The following is a 16,543-nucleotide window of genomic DNA, read 5'->3' on the forward strand; positions in this document are numbered from 1 at the left end:
GATTTAATTCTGACATTTCACAACTTTTAAAAACTTGGCTGGAGTTGCATAATTGTTCATGTCTCCTTCCCGTACATAAGATTCCAGATAATCGCCAAAGGTTTAAGTGCCTGTACTTTCCGAGCACCTTAGTACTTGGAGGAAAAGATAAGAACGATCGTCTACCCTAGGTCTATGATATTTTACAACTAGTAAAATAACTGCACGAGAATCCATCAAGCTGTGCAGTGCTGTGAAGTTTTCCTAATTTTGTTGGCTTTTGTTTGTTGCGATATTTGGTACGTTATTTGCATGTTTAGTGTTTGAGTAGGAGGAGAGAAAAAGTTGATAAACCTGTTTGAATAAGTTCCTTGTTCTAAAATACTTTTGAACAGCTGTAAAGAACGCCATAATAACAGGAATAATTTGCAGCCAGATGCTCTTCTGTGCTTCCTTATAATTATAAGTAGTTGTTATAATCTGAATAAATCTTATTAAGTCGACTAAGTCATAACAAACCCTGTCCCAAGCCAGATGATATCTTTAATTACTTCAACATTATCCGAAGTCTGACGCGTGAAACATTTCCTGTTTTTAATTTCCGTTTATGTTAATAAAATTAGAGACACCTCCAGTGCCCCATTTTCTGTAAAATGAAACGATGTATATTGCTGAAGATAGGTACAACCTAAAACTCCCCTAAACGGACAGCCTGTGAAAAATTAAGCTGTCAGCCTGTCTCTCCTCCCTCCTGTTCTATGTTCTCTTGCATCTTATTTTCCATTGCGTATACGACGACAGTATATAGATCATCACATCGTTAGAACTATAATGAAGTGAATTACTGTAATTCTGCAGTAGTAACAATTACTGTGTGTTACTGATGTAGCTATATCTGTTACACAACTTGATGCATTCTCATACAGCTGCAACAATTATTGCAGTTCATATACTGTGAGAGTATAAGTTGTACTGTAGTTGTACCAGTTGTTGTGACATTTCTCTACTTCTAACTAATCCTCTAGCGGTGTAAACTGCTGTGAACTTATCATGATGCTTTAGCATTACTGTCAACGAGACTTTCCCTGTTGACTCATCAGTAACAGTTGGGGTGATGTTGTTTACAACAGGTAACCAGCCCGGATATCCCCAGCAGAGGTACGCTGTACAACCACAGCAAGGCTACAGCTACAACCACTCTACAGTCATCGTAAGCAAACCCACTTTTTTATTGTTTATTATTTTGCTTATTTTTCGGTTTTTATGTCGATGTATTCACCTTAATATTTATTTACAGGTTACTCAACAGTAGCCGCCGTTCCAGTTTGTTCACAGTGTGCCAGACAACATGGCTTGGCTATCTTCACCACACTCTGCTGCTGTTGGCCGATCGGACTTTTTGCCATCATGAAGGCATCCGAGGTGAGAGCCAAAATATCTATAATCATTTTTGTTAAGGAGATTGGTACGGCCCTCCGCAACCTAAATTAATAGAACATTTTATATATTCATTTCTAATGCTATACCTACTCGTACTGAAGGGCAGTGAGCACAGAGGAGAAAAATGCTTCTCAGGCAAAGATCATTACCATCTGAAATTCATTTTTGAATGACTGTGTCATAACGGGACCACAAAACACTCTCCAATGAGAAGTTCTTGAATTTTTATTTTAAAAAAAAACAAGCAAACAAAAAAAAAAAAAACCACCAGGATGCCAGGTAATGCGCATTGGGCGAGAACTCCGCTAACTGTAGATCAAACGACTGAATAGCGACAATTGAGTTGATGTGTGGTCATGCTGGAGAAAAAAATGTAGAGAGAGGTAACCGGAAGGAAAGTCTTTAAATTTTTTCATGACGTAGAAGATTCGAAAAAGAAGTTAAAGCTTATCAGTGATAGCTATCTTAAGCAAAAATCACTGTAAACACAAGCAAAGCTCAAGGTGAAAAAAACTAATGTCGCAGCACTGTTTGAATGTCTTTTTAAATAATGCGTTAGTTTATTAAATAGCTCAAAGTTTAACTCTGAGCTCGTACTGAGCCTGAGTAGTGACAAATAACTAACATGATAATAAACTGATTTTATCTGTGATCAAACCTCTCGACTAAAACGTAGTTTTGTTTTCATAGACGATACGATGAAATAACAACGACAAACTGAGTCAGAAACGACCTCATGGGGAAGGTGCCAATAAAAAAATATTTATTCGATAATCATCAGTCCCCTTAAATCACAGATCGTGTGCGGATATATAGGTTCATGAGTTCGATCAACCGAGGTGATCATTTTTTAATAAAAACATGAGCAAACGTCGAGGAGGGTTCAGACTTCTCACGTCCCTCCGATACGTGGAGTGCGGATACATCACTATTTTCATCACTCCAGCCTTTTTCCAGTCATCTCCCTTTCCCCTACCCTTACTAGTGAAAGGGAAGTAAATCATGTGCTTGTTCAGAATGCGACGGGTAAAGCAGACAACCAAGGATAAGAAGTTGCAGGTACAAGGGTTGCCGAGATACTCTGCAACTTTACATTGTAACATGTACTGAATAGACTTTCTCTCCAGTTTCGCGAGATGTAGTAGTAGTAATAATAATAATAGTAGTAGTCGTAATAAAAATAATAATCATAATGACGACGACGACGACGACGATGACGACGATGATGATGATGATGATAATGATGATAATAATATACATTGCATGCATGGACTGAACAGACTTTCTCTCCAGTTTCGCGAGTATTATTATTATTATTACTACTACTAATACTACTACTACTACTTCCCAGTTCCAGTCACAGCTGAACTGCATGACCTGGTTGACTAGAGAGAGAGATGTCTGTACATTCCGATAGTTTTATACTGTGAGCATAGACGGAGATGGGTGTGTGTGAGAGAGATGTGAGATAGAAAAGGGGTGAAACGAGAGAGATAGTTTAGCAGGAAGTCATTCAAAGAGAAAAAGGACTAAAGTAGTTTGTGTTATAATTTAAAATACTGAAGTGTAAGAAATAGTCAAACCACTCAAAAACACTCTTCAGTTCATGAAACCTAGCTATCGTAAAACAGAAAAAAGATAGAAGTTGGGTTGGGGTGAAGGGAGGATGATACAAGATGTTTATTTGTTTGTGTTCTGTGTGCAGTCCCGCACTGCCTTAGCATCAGGGGACTTCCAACGAGCTCAGACCTTAAGCCAGGACTCTCGCCGCTTGTCCTGTTTTTCCATCGCCGGTGGATGTGTCTCAATCGTCATTGTCATCATCGTAGTTGTCACCATGGTCACCAGTAATTAATAACTACTACAATAGTTACTGACGACATCAGCTTTTCGGACGGGAATCCTGTTCCTGGAGAGAGCGTGTGGTTGCTGAGGAACCGGATATAAGACTGTCTCACACACGGCAGCTGGCGAAGAAAGACTTTAATGCAAGACGCACACATTATTTGCACTTTGTAGCTGATAGACATGATGCACGTGAGCACGTGCGTGTGTGCTTTGTTGTACACCCATTGACTTTTGTGACAATGTAGACGAAAAATAATGATTAAAATGAAGGATTAGACGAGCTTTTAAGAAATTGTTGTTTACTGCTTTGTTGTTGATGATCTTTTAGACAGAGAATACAAAGGTTCGCGGATGTCTATACAAGGACATCCACGCCACCAAGTTTCGATGGTTTGGTAGTTCGGCGAGTGAAAGATATCCAGAAAATTATCGTCGTAGGTGCTCAGGTTTTTGTATGGTCAGCGTGGTTGAAGTACAGACATAACACACCTCTTCTGCAGATTGATGAAGTCTGAACAGAATAATTATCAAGTTTGTTTTCTGGAAATAAATATCTCTGAATGTGAAAGGAAATGCTGATGTCGCCGTGGTATACCACGCTGCAACTTGAGGAGTCCATCGTCTTCTGTGAATTGTTACATCCGCATCACTCGCAGCTCTGTCTTTTAAAAAACTTCACTCGAAACGATGCCAAAACTAAGATTGAACACAGTTTTACTTGCTAATAATAAATGTTTCGACCACCATTTTGTAGTAAGTGCACGTGATTCTACACACGTATCGATGAGACCATTTCGATTTGAGTGGGGTGAAGGTTATACGTATACATTATTTTCCGAAATCGTCCATATGAGAACTTGATGTTATCATATCATCCTCTTTGAGCTGTCTGGCAGGGACATTACAACATTACCAAGGAAATGTCACAACGGTGAGCACTGGGAGGCGCGCAGCGTGCAAGGGAAAACCGTGAGCTAAATTTAGCAGCGAGCTACACGACCAGCGATTGGTTGAGGTCCGTGGGGAGGTTTGAGACTTAAGTACAGACCACCCCAGACACCCGACAACAGTTGCGAACAGCATCTCGATCTGATCCCTGATCTTTACTGGAGTTTTTTGTGGTTTCTTTGCCAGTCAAATGGACCCGAAACAAGGTAAATAAATTATTTCAAATATTACTGGACAGGAATCAAACCTCTTTTTTTTAATTCATAGAGAGTAAATTAAAGTTACAACAAATGACACAATTTGATTTAATTCTGACATTTCACAACTTTTAAAAACTTGGCTGGAGTTGCATAATTGTTCATGTCTCCTTCCCGTACATAAGATTCCAGATAATCGCCAAAGGGTTTAAGTGCCTGTACTTTCCGAGCACCTTAGTACTTGGAGGAAAAGATAAGAACGATCGTCTACCCTAGGTCTATGATATTTTACAACTAGTAAAATAACTGCACGAGAATCCATCAAGCTGTGCAGTGCTGTGAAGTTTTTCCTAATTTTGTTGGCTTTTGTTTGTTGCGATATTTGGTACGTTATTTGCATGTTTAGTGTTTGAGTAGGAGGAGAGAAAAAGTTGATAAACCTGTTTGAATAAGTTCCTTGTTCTAAAATACTTTTGAACAGCTGTAAAGAACGCCATAATAACAGGAATAATTTGCAGCCAGATGCTCTTCTGTGCTTCCTTATAATTATAAGTAGTTGTTATAATCTGAATAAATCTTATTAAGTCGACTAAGTCATAACAAACCCTGTCCCAAGCCAGATGATATCTTTAATTACTTCAACATCTATCCGAAGTCTGACGCGTGAAACATTTCCTGTTTTTAATTTCCGTTTATGTTAATAAAATTAGAGACACCTCCAGTGCCCCATTTTCTGTAAAATGAAACGATGTATATTGCTGAAGATAGGTACAACCTAAAACTCCCCTAAACGGACAGCCTGTGAAAAATTAAGCTGTCAGCCTGTCTCTCCTCCCTCCTGTTCTATGTTCTCTTGCATCTTATTTTCCATTGCGTATACGACGACAGTATATAGATCATCACATCGTTAGAACTATAATGAAGTGAATTACTGTAATTCTGCAGTAGTAACAATTACTGTGTGTTACTGATGTAGCTATATCTGTTACACAACTTGATGCATTCTCATACAGCTGCAACAATTATTGCCAGTTCATATACTGTGAGAGTATAAGTTGTACTGTAGTTGTACCAGTTGTTGTGACATTTCTCTACTTCTAACTAATCCTCTAGCGGTGTAAACTGCTGTGAACTTATCATGATGCTTTAGCATTACTGTCAACGAGACTTTCCCTGTTGACTCATCAGTAACAGTTGGGGTGATGTTGTTTACAACAGGTAACCAGCCCGGATATCCCCAGCAGAGGTACGCTGTACAACCACAGCAAGGCTACAGCTACAACCACTCTACAGTCATCGTAAGCAAACCCACTTTTTTTATTGTTTATTATTTTGCTTATTTTTCGGTTTTTATGTCGATGTATTCACCTTAATATTTATTTACAGGTTACTCAACCAGTAGCCGCCGTTCCAGTTGTTCACAGTGTGCCAGACAACATGGGCTTGGCTATCTTCACCACACTCTGCTGCTGTTGGCCGATCGGACTTTTTGCCATCATGAAGGCATCCGAGGTGAGAGCCAAAATATCTATAATCATTTTTGTTAAGGAGATTGGTACGGGCCCTCCGCAACCTAAATTAATAGAACATTTTATATATTCATTTCTAATGCTATACCTACTCGTACTGAAGGGCAGTGAGCACAGAGGAGAAAAATGCTTCTCAGGCAAAGATCATTACCATCTGAAATTCATTTTTGAATGACTGTGTCATAACGGGACCACAAAACACTCTCCAATGAGAAGTTCTTGAATTTTTATTTTAAAAAAAAACAAGCAAACAAAAAAAAAAAAAACCACCAGGATGCCAGGTAATGCGCATTGGGCGAGAACTCCGCTAACTGTAGATCAAACGACTGAATAGCGACAATTGAGTTGATGTGTGGTCATGCTGGAGAAAAAAATGTAGAGAGAGGTAACCGGAAGGAAAGTCTTTAAATTTTTTCATGACGTAGAAGATTCGAAAAAGAAGTTAAAGCTTATCAGTGATAGCTATCTTAAGCAAAAATCACTGTAAACACAAGCAAAGCTCAAGGTGAAAAAAACTAATGTCGCAGCACTGTTTGAATGTCTTTTTAAATAATGCGTTAGTTTATTAAATAGCTCAAAGTTTAACTCTGAGCTCGTACTGAGCCTGAGTAGTGACAAATAACTAACATGATAATAAACTGATTTTATCTGTGATCAAACCTCTCGACTAAAACGTAGTTTTGTTTTCATAGACGATACGATGAAATAACAACGACAAACTGAGTCAGAAACGACCTCATGGGGAAGGTGCCAATAAAAAATATTTATTCGATAATCATCAGTCCCCTTAAATCACAGATCGTGTGCGGATATATAGGTTCATGAGTTCGATCAACCGAGGTGATCATTTTTTAATAAAACATGAGCAAACGTCGAGGAGGGTTCAGACTTCTCACGTCCCTCCGATACGTGGAGTGCGGATACATCACTATTTTCATCACTCCAGCCTTTTTCCAGTCATCTCCCTTTCCCCTACCCTTACTAGTGAAAGGGAAGTAAATCATGTGCTTGTTCAGAATGCGACGGGTAAAGCAGACAACCAAGGATAAGAAGTTGCAGGTACAAGGGTTGCCGAGATACTCTGCAACTTTACATTGTAACATGTACTGAATAGACTTTCTCTCCAGTTTCGCGAGATGTAGTAGTAGTAATAATAATAATAGTAGTAGTCGTAATAAAAATAATAATCATAATGACGACGACGACGACGACGATGACGACGATGATGATGATGATGATAATGATGATAATAATATACATTGCATGCATGGACTGAACAGACTTTCTCTCCAGTTTCGCGAGTATTATTATTATTATTACTACTACTACTAATACTACTACTACTACTTCCCAGTTCCAGTCACAGCTGAACTGCATGACCTGGTTGACTAGAGAGAGAGATGTCTGTACATTCCGATAGTTTTATACTGTGAGCATAGACGGAGATGGGTGTGTGTGAGAGAGATGTGAGATAGAAAAGGGGTGAAACGAGAGAGATAGTTTAGCAGGAAGTCATTCAAAGAGAAAAAGGACTAAAGTAGTTTGTGTTATAATTTAAAATACTGAAGTGTAAGAAATAGTCAAACCACTCAAAAACACTCTTCAGTTCATGAAACCTAGCTATCGTAAAACAGAAAAAAGATAGAAGTTGGGTTGGGGTGAAGGGAGGATGATACAAGATGTTTATTTGTTTGTGTTCTGTGTGCAGTCCCGCACTGCCTTAGCATCAGGGGACTTCCAACGAGCTCAGACCTTAAGCCAGGACTCTCGCCGCTTGTCCCTGTTTTCCATCGCCGGTGGATGTGTCTCAATCGTCATTGTCATCATCGTAGTTGTCACCATGGTCACCAGTAATTAATAACTACTACAATAGTTACTGACGACATCAGCTTTTCGACCGGGAATCCTGTTCCTGGAGAGAGCGTGTGGTTGCTGAGGAACCGGATATAAGACTGTCTCACACACGGCAGCTGGCGAAGAAAGACTTTAATGCAAGACGCACACATTATTTGCACTTTGTAGCTGATAGACATGATGCACGTGAGCACGTGCGTGTGTGCTTTGTTGTACACCCATTGACTTTTGTGACAATGTAGACGAAAAATAATGATTAAAATGAAGGATTAGACGAGCTTTTAAGAAATTGTTGTTTACTGCTTTGTTGTTGATGATCTTTTAGACAGAGAATACAAAGGTTCGCGGATGTCTATACAAGGACATCCACGCCACCAAGTTTCGATGGTTTGGTAGTTCGGCGAGTGAAAGATATCCAGAAAATTATCGTCGTAGGTGCTCAGGTTTTTGTATGGTCAGCGTGGTTGAAGTACAGACATAACACACCTCTTCTGCAGATTGATGAAGTCTGAACAGAATAATTATCAAGTTTGTTTTCTGGAAATAAATATCTCTGAATGTGAAAGGAAATGCTGATGTCGCCGTGGTATACCACGCTGCAACTTGAGGAGTCCATCGTCTTCTGTGAATTGTTACATCCGCATCACTCGCAGCTCTGTCTTTTAAAAACTTCACTCGAAACGATGCCAAAACTAAGATTGAACACAGTTTTACTTGCTAATAATAAATGTTTCGACCACCATTTTGTAGTAAGTGCACGTGATTCTACACACGTATCGATGAGACCATTTCGATTTGAGTGGGGTGAAGGTTATACGTATACATTATTTTCCGAAATCGTCCATATGAGAACTTGATGTTATCATATCATCCTCTTTGAGCTGTCTGGCAGGGACATTACAACATTACCAAGGAAATGTCACAACCGGTGAGCACTGGGAGGCGCGCGCAGCGTGCAAGGGAAAACCGTGAGCTAAATTTAGCAGCGAGCTACACGACCAGCGATTGGTTGAGGTCCGTGGGGAGGTTTGAGACTTAAGTACCGACCACCCCAGACACCCGACAACAGTTGCGAACAGCATCTCGATCTGATCCCTGATCTTTACTGGAGTTTTTTGTGGTTTCTTTGCCAGTCAAATGGACCCGAAACAAGGTAAATAAATTATTTCAAATATTACTGGACAGGAATCAAACCTCTTTTTTTTAATTCATAGAGAGTAAATTAAAGTTACAACAAATGACACAATTTGATTTAATTCTGACATTTCACAACTTTTAAAAACTTGGCTGGAGTTGCATAATTGTTCATGTCTCCTTCCCGTACATAAGATTCCAGATAATCGCCAAAGGGTTTAAGTGCCTGTACTTTCCGAGCACCTTAGTACTTGGAGGAAAAGATAAGAACGATCGTCTACCCTAGGTCTATGATATTTTACAACTAGTAAAATAACTGCACGAGAATCCATCAAGCTGTGCAGTGCTGTGAAGTTTTTCCTAATTTTGTTGGCTTTTGTTTGTTGCGATATTTGGTACGTTATTTGCATGTTTAGTGTTTGAGTAGGAGGAGAGAAAAAGTTGATAAACCTGTTTGAATAAGTTCCTTGTTCTAAAATACTTTTTTTTGAACAGCTGTAAAGAACGCCATAATAACAGGAATAATTTGCAGCCAGATGCTCTTCTGTGCTTCCTTATAATTATAAGTAGTTGTTATAATCTGAATAAATCTTATTAAGTCGACTAAGTCATAACAAACCCTGTCCCAAGCCAGATGATATCTTTAATTACTTCAACATCTATCCGAAGTCTGACGCGTGAAACATTTCCTGTTTTTAATTTCCGTTTATGTTAATAAAATTAGAGACACCTCCAGTGCCCCATTTTCTGTAAAATGAAACGATGTATATTGCTGAAGATAGGTACAACCTAAAACTCCCCTAAACGGACAGCCTGTGAAAAATTAAGCTGTCAGCCTGTCTCTCCTGTTTTATGTTCTCTTGCATCTTATTTTCCACTGCATATACAACAACATATCGACAATAATAAAGTTAGAACTATAATGAAGTGACCCACTGTAATTCTGCAGCTGTAACATTACTGTGTGTTACTGATGTAGCTATATCTGTTACACAACTTGCTGCATTCTCATATAGCTGCAACAATTATTGCGAGTTTATATAATGATATAATAATTTTATAATAAAGTGATCGTATAAGTTGTACTGTTTTACCAGTTGTTATGACATTTTTCTATTTCTAACTAATCTTCTAGCGGTGTAAACTGCTGTGAACTTATCATGATGCTCTAGCATTACTGTGAACGAGACTTTCCCCTGTTGACCCATCAGTAACAGTTGGGTTGATGTTGTCTTCACGGACTTTGCAGCAGGGAACCAGCCCGGATATCCCCAGGAGGGGAGCGATGCACAACCGGGGTACACTGTACAACCACAGAAAGGCCACAGCTACGACCACTCTGCAGTCATCGTAAGCGAACCCACTTTTTTATTGTTTATTATTTTGCTTATTTTTCGGTGTTTATGTCGATGTATTCATCTTAATATTTATTTACAGGTTACTCAGCCAGTAGCCTCCGCTCCAGTGGTGAACAGTGTGCCAGACAACATGGGCTTGGCTGTCTTCACCACATTCTTCTGCTGTTGGCTGATCGGTCTTTTTGCCATCATGAAGGCATCCGAGGTGAGACTCAAAGTATCTATAATCATTTTTGTTAAGGAGATTGGTACGGGTCCACCGCACGCTAAATTAGTAGAACATATTATATGTGATCAAACCTCTCCACTAAAATGTGGTTTTGTTTTCATAGACGATACGATGAACTTGAAATAGCAACGACATAATGAGTTAGAAACGACCTCATGGAGAAGGTGATAATAAACAAATATTTATTCGATAATCCTCTGTCCTCTGCGATCACAGATCGTGTGTGGATGTATAGGTTCATGAGTTCGATCGACCGTGGTGATCAATTTTTAATAAAAACATTTGTAAACGTAGAGGAGGGCTCAGACTTATCACGTCCCTCCGATACGTGGTGTGCGGATACATCACTATTTTCATCACTCCAGCCCTTTTCCAGTCATCTCCCTTTCCCCTACCCTTACTAGTGAAAGGGAAGTAAATCATGTGCTTGTTCAGAATGCGACGGTAAAGCAGACAACCAAGGATAACAAGTTGCAGGTACAAGAGTTGCCGAGATACGCTGCAACTTTATATTGTAGCATGGACTGAATAGACATTCTCTCCACTTTCGCGAGATGTAGTAGTCGTAATAAAAAAAAAAATAATAATCATAATGACGACGACGACGACGACGATGACGACGACGATGATGATGATAATGATGATGATAATAATAGCTTCCCAGTTCCAGTCACAGCTGAACTGCATGACCTGCTTGACTAGAAAGAGAGAGATTTCTGTACATTCCGATAGTTTTATACTGTGAGCATAGAGGGAGATGCGTGTGTGAGATAGAAAAGGGGTGAATGAGAGAAATAGTTTAGCAGGCAGTCATTCAAAGAGAAAAAGGACTAAAGTAGTTTATGTTATAATGTATAATACTGGTGTAAGAAATAGAGTCAAACCACTAGAACAAACATTCTTCAGTGCATGACACCTAGCTATTGTAAAACAGAAAAAGAAAGAAGTTGGGGTTTGAAGGGAGGATGATACATGATATTTACTTGTGTGTGTCCTATGTGCAGGCCCGCACAGCCCGAGCAACAGGGTCCGTTGAACTAGCTCAGACCCTAAGCCGGGAGTCTCGCCGCTTATCCCTGATTGGCATCGGCGTTGGATGCATCGTAATCGTCATTACTATCGTCATTACTATCAATGGTAGTCAGCAGAGCTAATAACTAGCTGTGCCATTTGGACCATGAGACGAAGTAGGCAGTCGACTAGGGCGCAAAAATGTCTTGCTGGTTTGTTTGTTTTGGGGTTTTATGCGTTTCAGTGATAAATAATGTTAGGGAAAAATCTCATTTCCATTGAATGGCATTTGTAGGACACTTTTCCTCTGCTTGTATATTGACTTCACCACGCTAGTCTCTCAGTGCATGTATTATACGAAAGTCCCACCATCCGAGGGCACATCTGTAGTGACCAGCTAACCAAGGTGGGAGTGGAGGGTGGGAGTGCAATGGGGCGGGTGACAGGGAACAAAAACTCTTCAGAGCATGAAACCTAGCTAAAGTAAAACAGAACAAAGATAGAAGTTGGGGTTGGACTGAAGGTAGGATGATACAAGATGTTTATTTGTTTGTGTTCTGTGTGCAGTCCCGCACAGCCTTAGAATCAGGGGACATCCAACGAGCTCAGACCTTAAGCCAGGAGTCTCGTCGCTTGTCCCTGTTTTCCATCATCGGTGGAATTGTCTCAATCGTCATATTCATCATCGCAGCTGTTTTCTCGATCACCAATAGAAGTAGTTACTACTACAAAAGTTACTGACGACGTCAGAGGTTTTCAGACCGGGAATCATGTTCCTGGAATGAGCATGTGGTTGCTGAGGAACCGGACATAAGACTGTCGCACACCCGGCAGCTGGCGAAGAAAAACTTTTTTGCAAGACGCACACATTTTTTTTACACCTTCCCAGCCTGAAAGAACTCATGGGACCCTGGTGGGGAGAAAGTTGGTGCCCTCGAGGGTTTTTGAAGAGGGGCCCTTTTTTTCCCCACGAAAGCCCCACCAACCTTTCCACGAAAGCCCCATAGCATACCCACCAATCGCCCATGAACATTGGTCGTTTCCCACGAAAGGCCCAACAATTTCCCCACTCCCCCCCCCCTCTTGCTGCATCCCTCACCCTATCTCACACTTCTACCTACACTGGTACACAGGCTGGCACACCATGAAGAAAACATTCAACAGCTTTTTAAAATCTCTTCGTTTCCTCACAACACACAAATAGTAGGCAAGAGATATCATTAAACAATTTTATTATTTACAACAAAAACTATTTTAACAGTTTACATTATTTAAAGCATTAAAGTTGTTTTTTTAACATAAAACAAACATTCATCAAATTATTTACATAAAAATTACAGTCAAAAATTTTTTACCGCATGGAAGTTATTTTTGAAATAATTATTTATAACATAACATCAAACAATTTATTTACATAAAAGATAGAAAAATATGACACCAAAAATCAATCCATGAGTGGTGGAATCACTGTCGAAGAAAAGAAATAAAAAGTCAATGACAATGTATTTACATATTTTGATTTTTGCTATGTATGTAGAACAAACCCCTCACATAGACGATATCTTAAAGCTTTCATAAATCTACTAATTCCTAGTGAGATTACAAGAACTTGAACAAGACTCGAATAAAAAGATTTTTAAATGCCATTTGTGTGTTTAAGAAGTTTTAGATACTATCTGAAAGTAGCCAATTTATCTTTAGTACAAAAGGTAAGGTAAAGAGGTCTACTGAATAAATCCACAAACAATAAAACAATGCTCACATTCATAATTTTAACTTGACAAGCTCATTGTTGTAATTCCACTCATCATTAGATGTCATCACCCTTCGAATCATTCCTCAATCCATGTCTCTTGGACTGCGGCTGTGCACAAAAGGAAATTGTAAGGTAGACTTGAATACTATTGTACACAATAATAAATTTGTAAATGTAGAGAAAATAATGCTTAGATTCGTGTGCGTGTAAGTACATTCGAAAAGCGTAGATTATGTGTTAGATGATTTTTTTTTACCTTATATAGTAAAAATGCTCCATTTATTTTACTGTAGGATTGTTCTAGTATAAGCTGGTTTAGTTCCTTTTTTAATTATAGGCTAAGATCAGTAATTTTCAGATAAAACTTTATTTATATCCCAGAGGGCAATTTTGACATGGAGTTTATAAGTTACGGATAACACCCACACCCGAACGTACACACAAAACAACAACAAAACGGGAAAAATGTTAGCTTTTGCCAATCAAAAAGGCTTAACTCATTCAGTTTTCGCGAAATTTTTATCATCTATGTGTCAAATACATCCCAGCCAGATTACTCCGCTCTTTGTTTGATGGCAGTACGTAGGCTCACTATCCCTGTCACCAGAACAACCACGTATGGTCGCGGGACTTTTAATTACCATGCTACAAAACACTGGAACCAAAGGGTATCTTCTTTGGTGAAACTGTCTTCCCTTTCATGTCAGCAATCTACCCACCATCCAATCCTTTCAACGTGAACTAAAAACATGTGTTCCAAGAACATTAATTACTCCTTACTCCAATCAGCATAGTTGTGATTATAATTAATTGACAAGTCCATCTGCTCGTCTTCTTCATCAGATTTATGACACTCTCCATCCTTACTGCTTGTTTCCTGAGTCCTATTTGTGCTTTCTATGTTTGCATTTTACTACTTGTCCGTATAGTTGTTTTTCCTTCTGTCCTCGATGGTATTCTGTCCATGTCTTCTACTTGTCTCGAGCTCTGCATAAGCTGGACTATGCGCCAAATAAATCACACGTTGGTGTTGTTGCTATTGTTGTTGTTGTTATTATTATTATTGAGAAACGTGAAAGACTGCTTCTGTTCATCAGTGACTTACCGAAAAGAAAGTAGGGGGTGGCTGCCTACCCCTACCTCCACACCCCAAGGACGTCGCAGGGGATGGACACAAAAGAAAGACCTTTCAGGTATGGAGATTGGGAACCTGCATTAGAAAACAATTAAGTATGTGTTTTAATGTTTAGATGTGATCCTTGAAAAATGAGAAACATAGATTATATAACATAAGAACATCCAGGAATTAGAAATACTTGAACAACTATATGGGGTTGAGAGGTTCAACGAAGGTAGAAACTTCGGAAACGTTATAAACGCTACCTTGACACTCGGCGCTAAGCGAAAAATTGGTTTGAATCCCTCCCTCGAAAAATAAAGCTATAAGTCCTTGATAGGGAGCCAAGGTGAACATCCAGAGCTAAACAACGCTTCAAAACTACAACGGGTCACAAATATTGCTTGTGTATACGCGCGCGCGTACAGTCTTTTTTGAAATTAGTTTTCACATGTGTTCAATAAAATTTAGTTTGTATTATCAACACGCGTGTGCTCTTGTTTACTGAGGATCATCTGGCGTTGTTGCTCGCTGTGGGGTGTGATCACGTGACCGCTGAATGTTTTGGGTTGTGAACATGCCTGGGAGTGTGCATGAATAGGTTGGAGCCTCAGACCTATATTCAACATACAGGTAGTCGTCGACTTACGACCGTTCGATTTTACGACCACAACTATGACTGGTATGTATGGCCACGACTGGCAAGGAAGCAAAATGAATGTGAGAGTGTTTCCACGGTGGTAACACGATAATTTCCGTGGTCTCACCATTCCTGCGCCACACATGATAATAAACATTACCAGCCTATAAAATAAAATACGGAACAAGGAAAATATTTCTAAAATACCATATGGCTTAAAAATGATAAAAATATCATCACCCAGCATAATACACTTACGGCAATTTACCATGGCCGGCTTACCACCGGTTTGTCGTAACCAAACGTGATCGTAAGTCGACGACCAACCATTGTAGGCCAGTGGTTGAAGCGGTTGGTCGCACGTTGTTTCAGTGTCTCGAGTGTTTGTTGTAGCCACATTATCTTGGTAGCTAAAGCTAAATAGCTATATATGTTGATAATAAATTTAACGATTTCATAAATTTTAAAGACGTTGTAGTAGATTAGCCATGTGTAGAATTCACATCTGAATACACTCTGTAAGTATTCTGTTTTCATGTTTGGGCAAGTTGACGATCAAGATAGTTTGATGACGTGATGACCTCTTCAAGCTGTGTTGAAATTTCTCAAACAGGATGTATTGCCTGTGATCGAGGTTGCGAAATGTTTAGGACACAAAGGCTCGAGGACGTCTATACACAGATATCCACGCCACCAATTTTGGATGTTTGGTAGTTAGGGAAAGATATGCGCAGAAAATTATCATCTTATGTGTTTCAGGTTTTGTTTGGTCAGCGTGGTTGAAGTACAGACATAACACACCTGTTCTGCAGATTGATGAATACTGAACAGTGTAATTATCAAGTATCTGCTGTATATTGTTGTTTTGTGGAATTAAAGATCTCTAAAAGTGAAAGGCGATGCTGATGCCGCCGTCGTATACCACACTGCAACTTAAGGAGTCCATCGTCTTCTGTGAATTGCTACTTCCGCATTACTCGTAGCTTTCTCTATAAAAAAAAATTCACTAGAAACGATGTCAAAGCTAAGATTGAACTCAGTTTTATTTGCTAATAATATATGTTTCGACCACCATTTTGTAGTAAGCGTGCATGATAACACACGTTCCGTTAAGACCATTTCAATTTGAGTGGGGTGAAGGTTATATGTATACATTATTTTCCGAAATCGTCCATATGAGAACTTGGTCTTATCATATCATCCTGTTTGAACTGACTGGTGAGGACATTGCAACATCACCAAGGAAAGAGCATGTCACAACCGGTGAGCACTGGGAGGCGAGAGCAGATGGAAGGGAAATCCATGAGCTAAATTTAGCAGCGAGCTACACGACCAGCGATTGGTTGAAGTCCGTGAGGAGGCTTGAGACTTAAGTACCGACCGTAACAGACACCCGACAACAGTTGCGACCAGCATCTCGATCTGTTCTCTGATCTTTACTGAAGTTTTTTTGTGGTTTCTTTGCCAGTCAAATGGACCCGAAACAAGGTAAATAAATTACTT

At 39.4% G+C, this 16,543-nt stretch overlaps 2 protein-coding genes and 1 long non-coding RNA gene across 6 annotated transcripts in view; 2 read left to right on the forward strand and 1 right to left on the reverse strand.

The window, feature by feature from the left end:
- The window catches only part of LOC112558493 (proline-rich transmembrane protein 1-like), a 32,486-nt gene that overhangs the window by 11,308 nt on the left and 4,635 nt on the right, over positions 1–16,543 (forward strand). The window contains exon 1 of one of the 2 annotated variants that reach the window (XM_025228958.1): positions 16,424–16,528. The exons of the other annotated variant lie outside the window; for it this stretch is intronic. Within the exon in view, the coding sequence (XP_025084743.1) occupies positions 16,513–16,528 (16 nt within the window). The 5' untranslated portion in view covers positions 16,424–16,512. Of the gene's footprint in view, positions 1–16,423; positions 16,529–16,543 lie in introns of those variants that run through there. 2 annotated transcript variants of the gene reach the window in all.
- LOC112558495 (proline-rich transmembrane protein 1-like) lies at positions 4,291–12,708 on the forward strand. 3 transcript variants are annotated; one of them, XM_025228963.1, is made up of 4 exons: positions 4,291–4,421; positions 5,631–5,710; positions 5,799–5,924; positions 12,095–12,708. In XM_025228963.1, exons 1-4 carry the CDS (start codon positions 4,406–4,408, stop codon positions 12,266–12,268), a joined length of 396 nt encoding a protein of 131 aa, XP_025084748.1. In that variant the 5' UTR covers positions 4,291–4,405; the 3' UTR covers positions 12,269–12,708. The 3 variants fall into 3 exon arrangements, 2 of the variants coding, with proteins under 2 accessions (XP_025084748.1, XP_025084749.1); XM_025228964.1 differs by lacking the exon at positions 12,095–12,708 and adding an exon at positions 7,650–7,831; XR_003098173.1 differs by lacking the exons at positions 4,291–4,421; positions 5,631–5,710; positions 5,799–5,924 and adding exons at positions 10,177–10,279; positions 10,367–10,492; positions 11,521–11,703.
- On the reverse strand, positions 12,965–15,582 carry LOC112558501. Its single transcript, XR_003098176.1, has 4 exons — positions 15,299–15,582; positions 14,389–14,493; positions 13,290–13,391; positions 12,965–12,994 (listed from the first exon to the last, which is right to left on the reverse strand). It is a non-coding gene; the product is annotated as an uncharacterized LOC112558501 (long non-coding RNA).

This window comes from Pomacea canaliculata, linkage group LG3 (assembly GCF_003073045.1).
Source record: "Pomacea canaliculata isolate SZHN2017 linkage group LG3, ASM307304v1, whole genome shotgun sequence".
Lineage (NCBI taxonomy): Eukaryota > Metazoa > Mollusca > Gastropoda > Architaenioglossa > Ampullariidae > Pomacea > Pomacea canaliculata.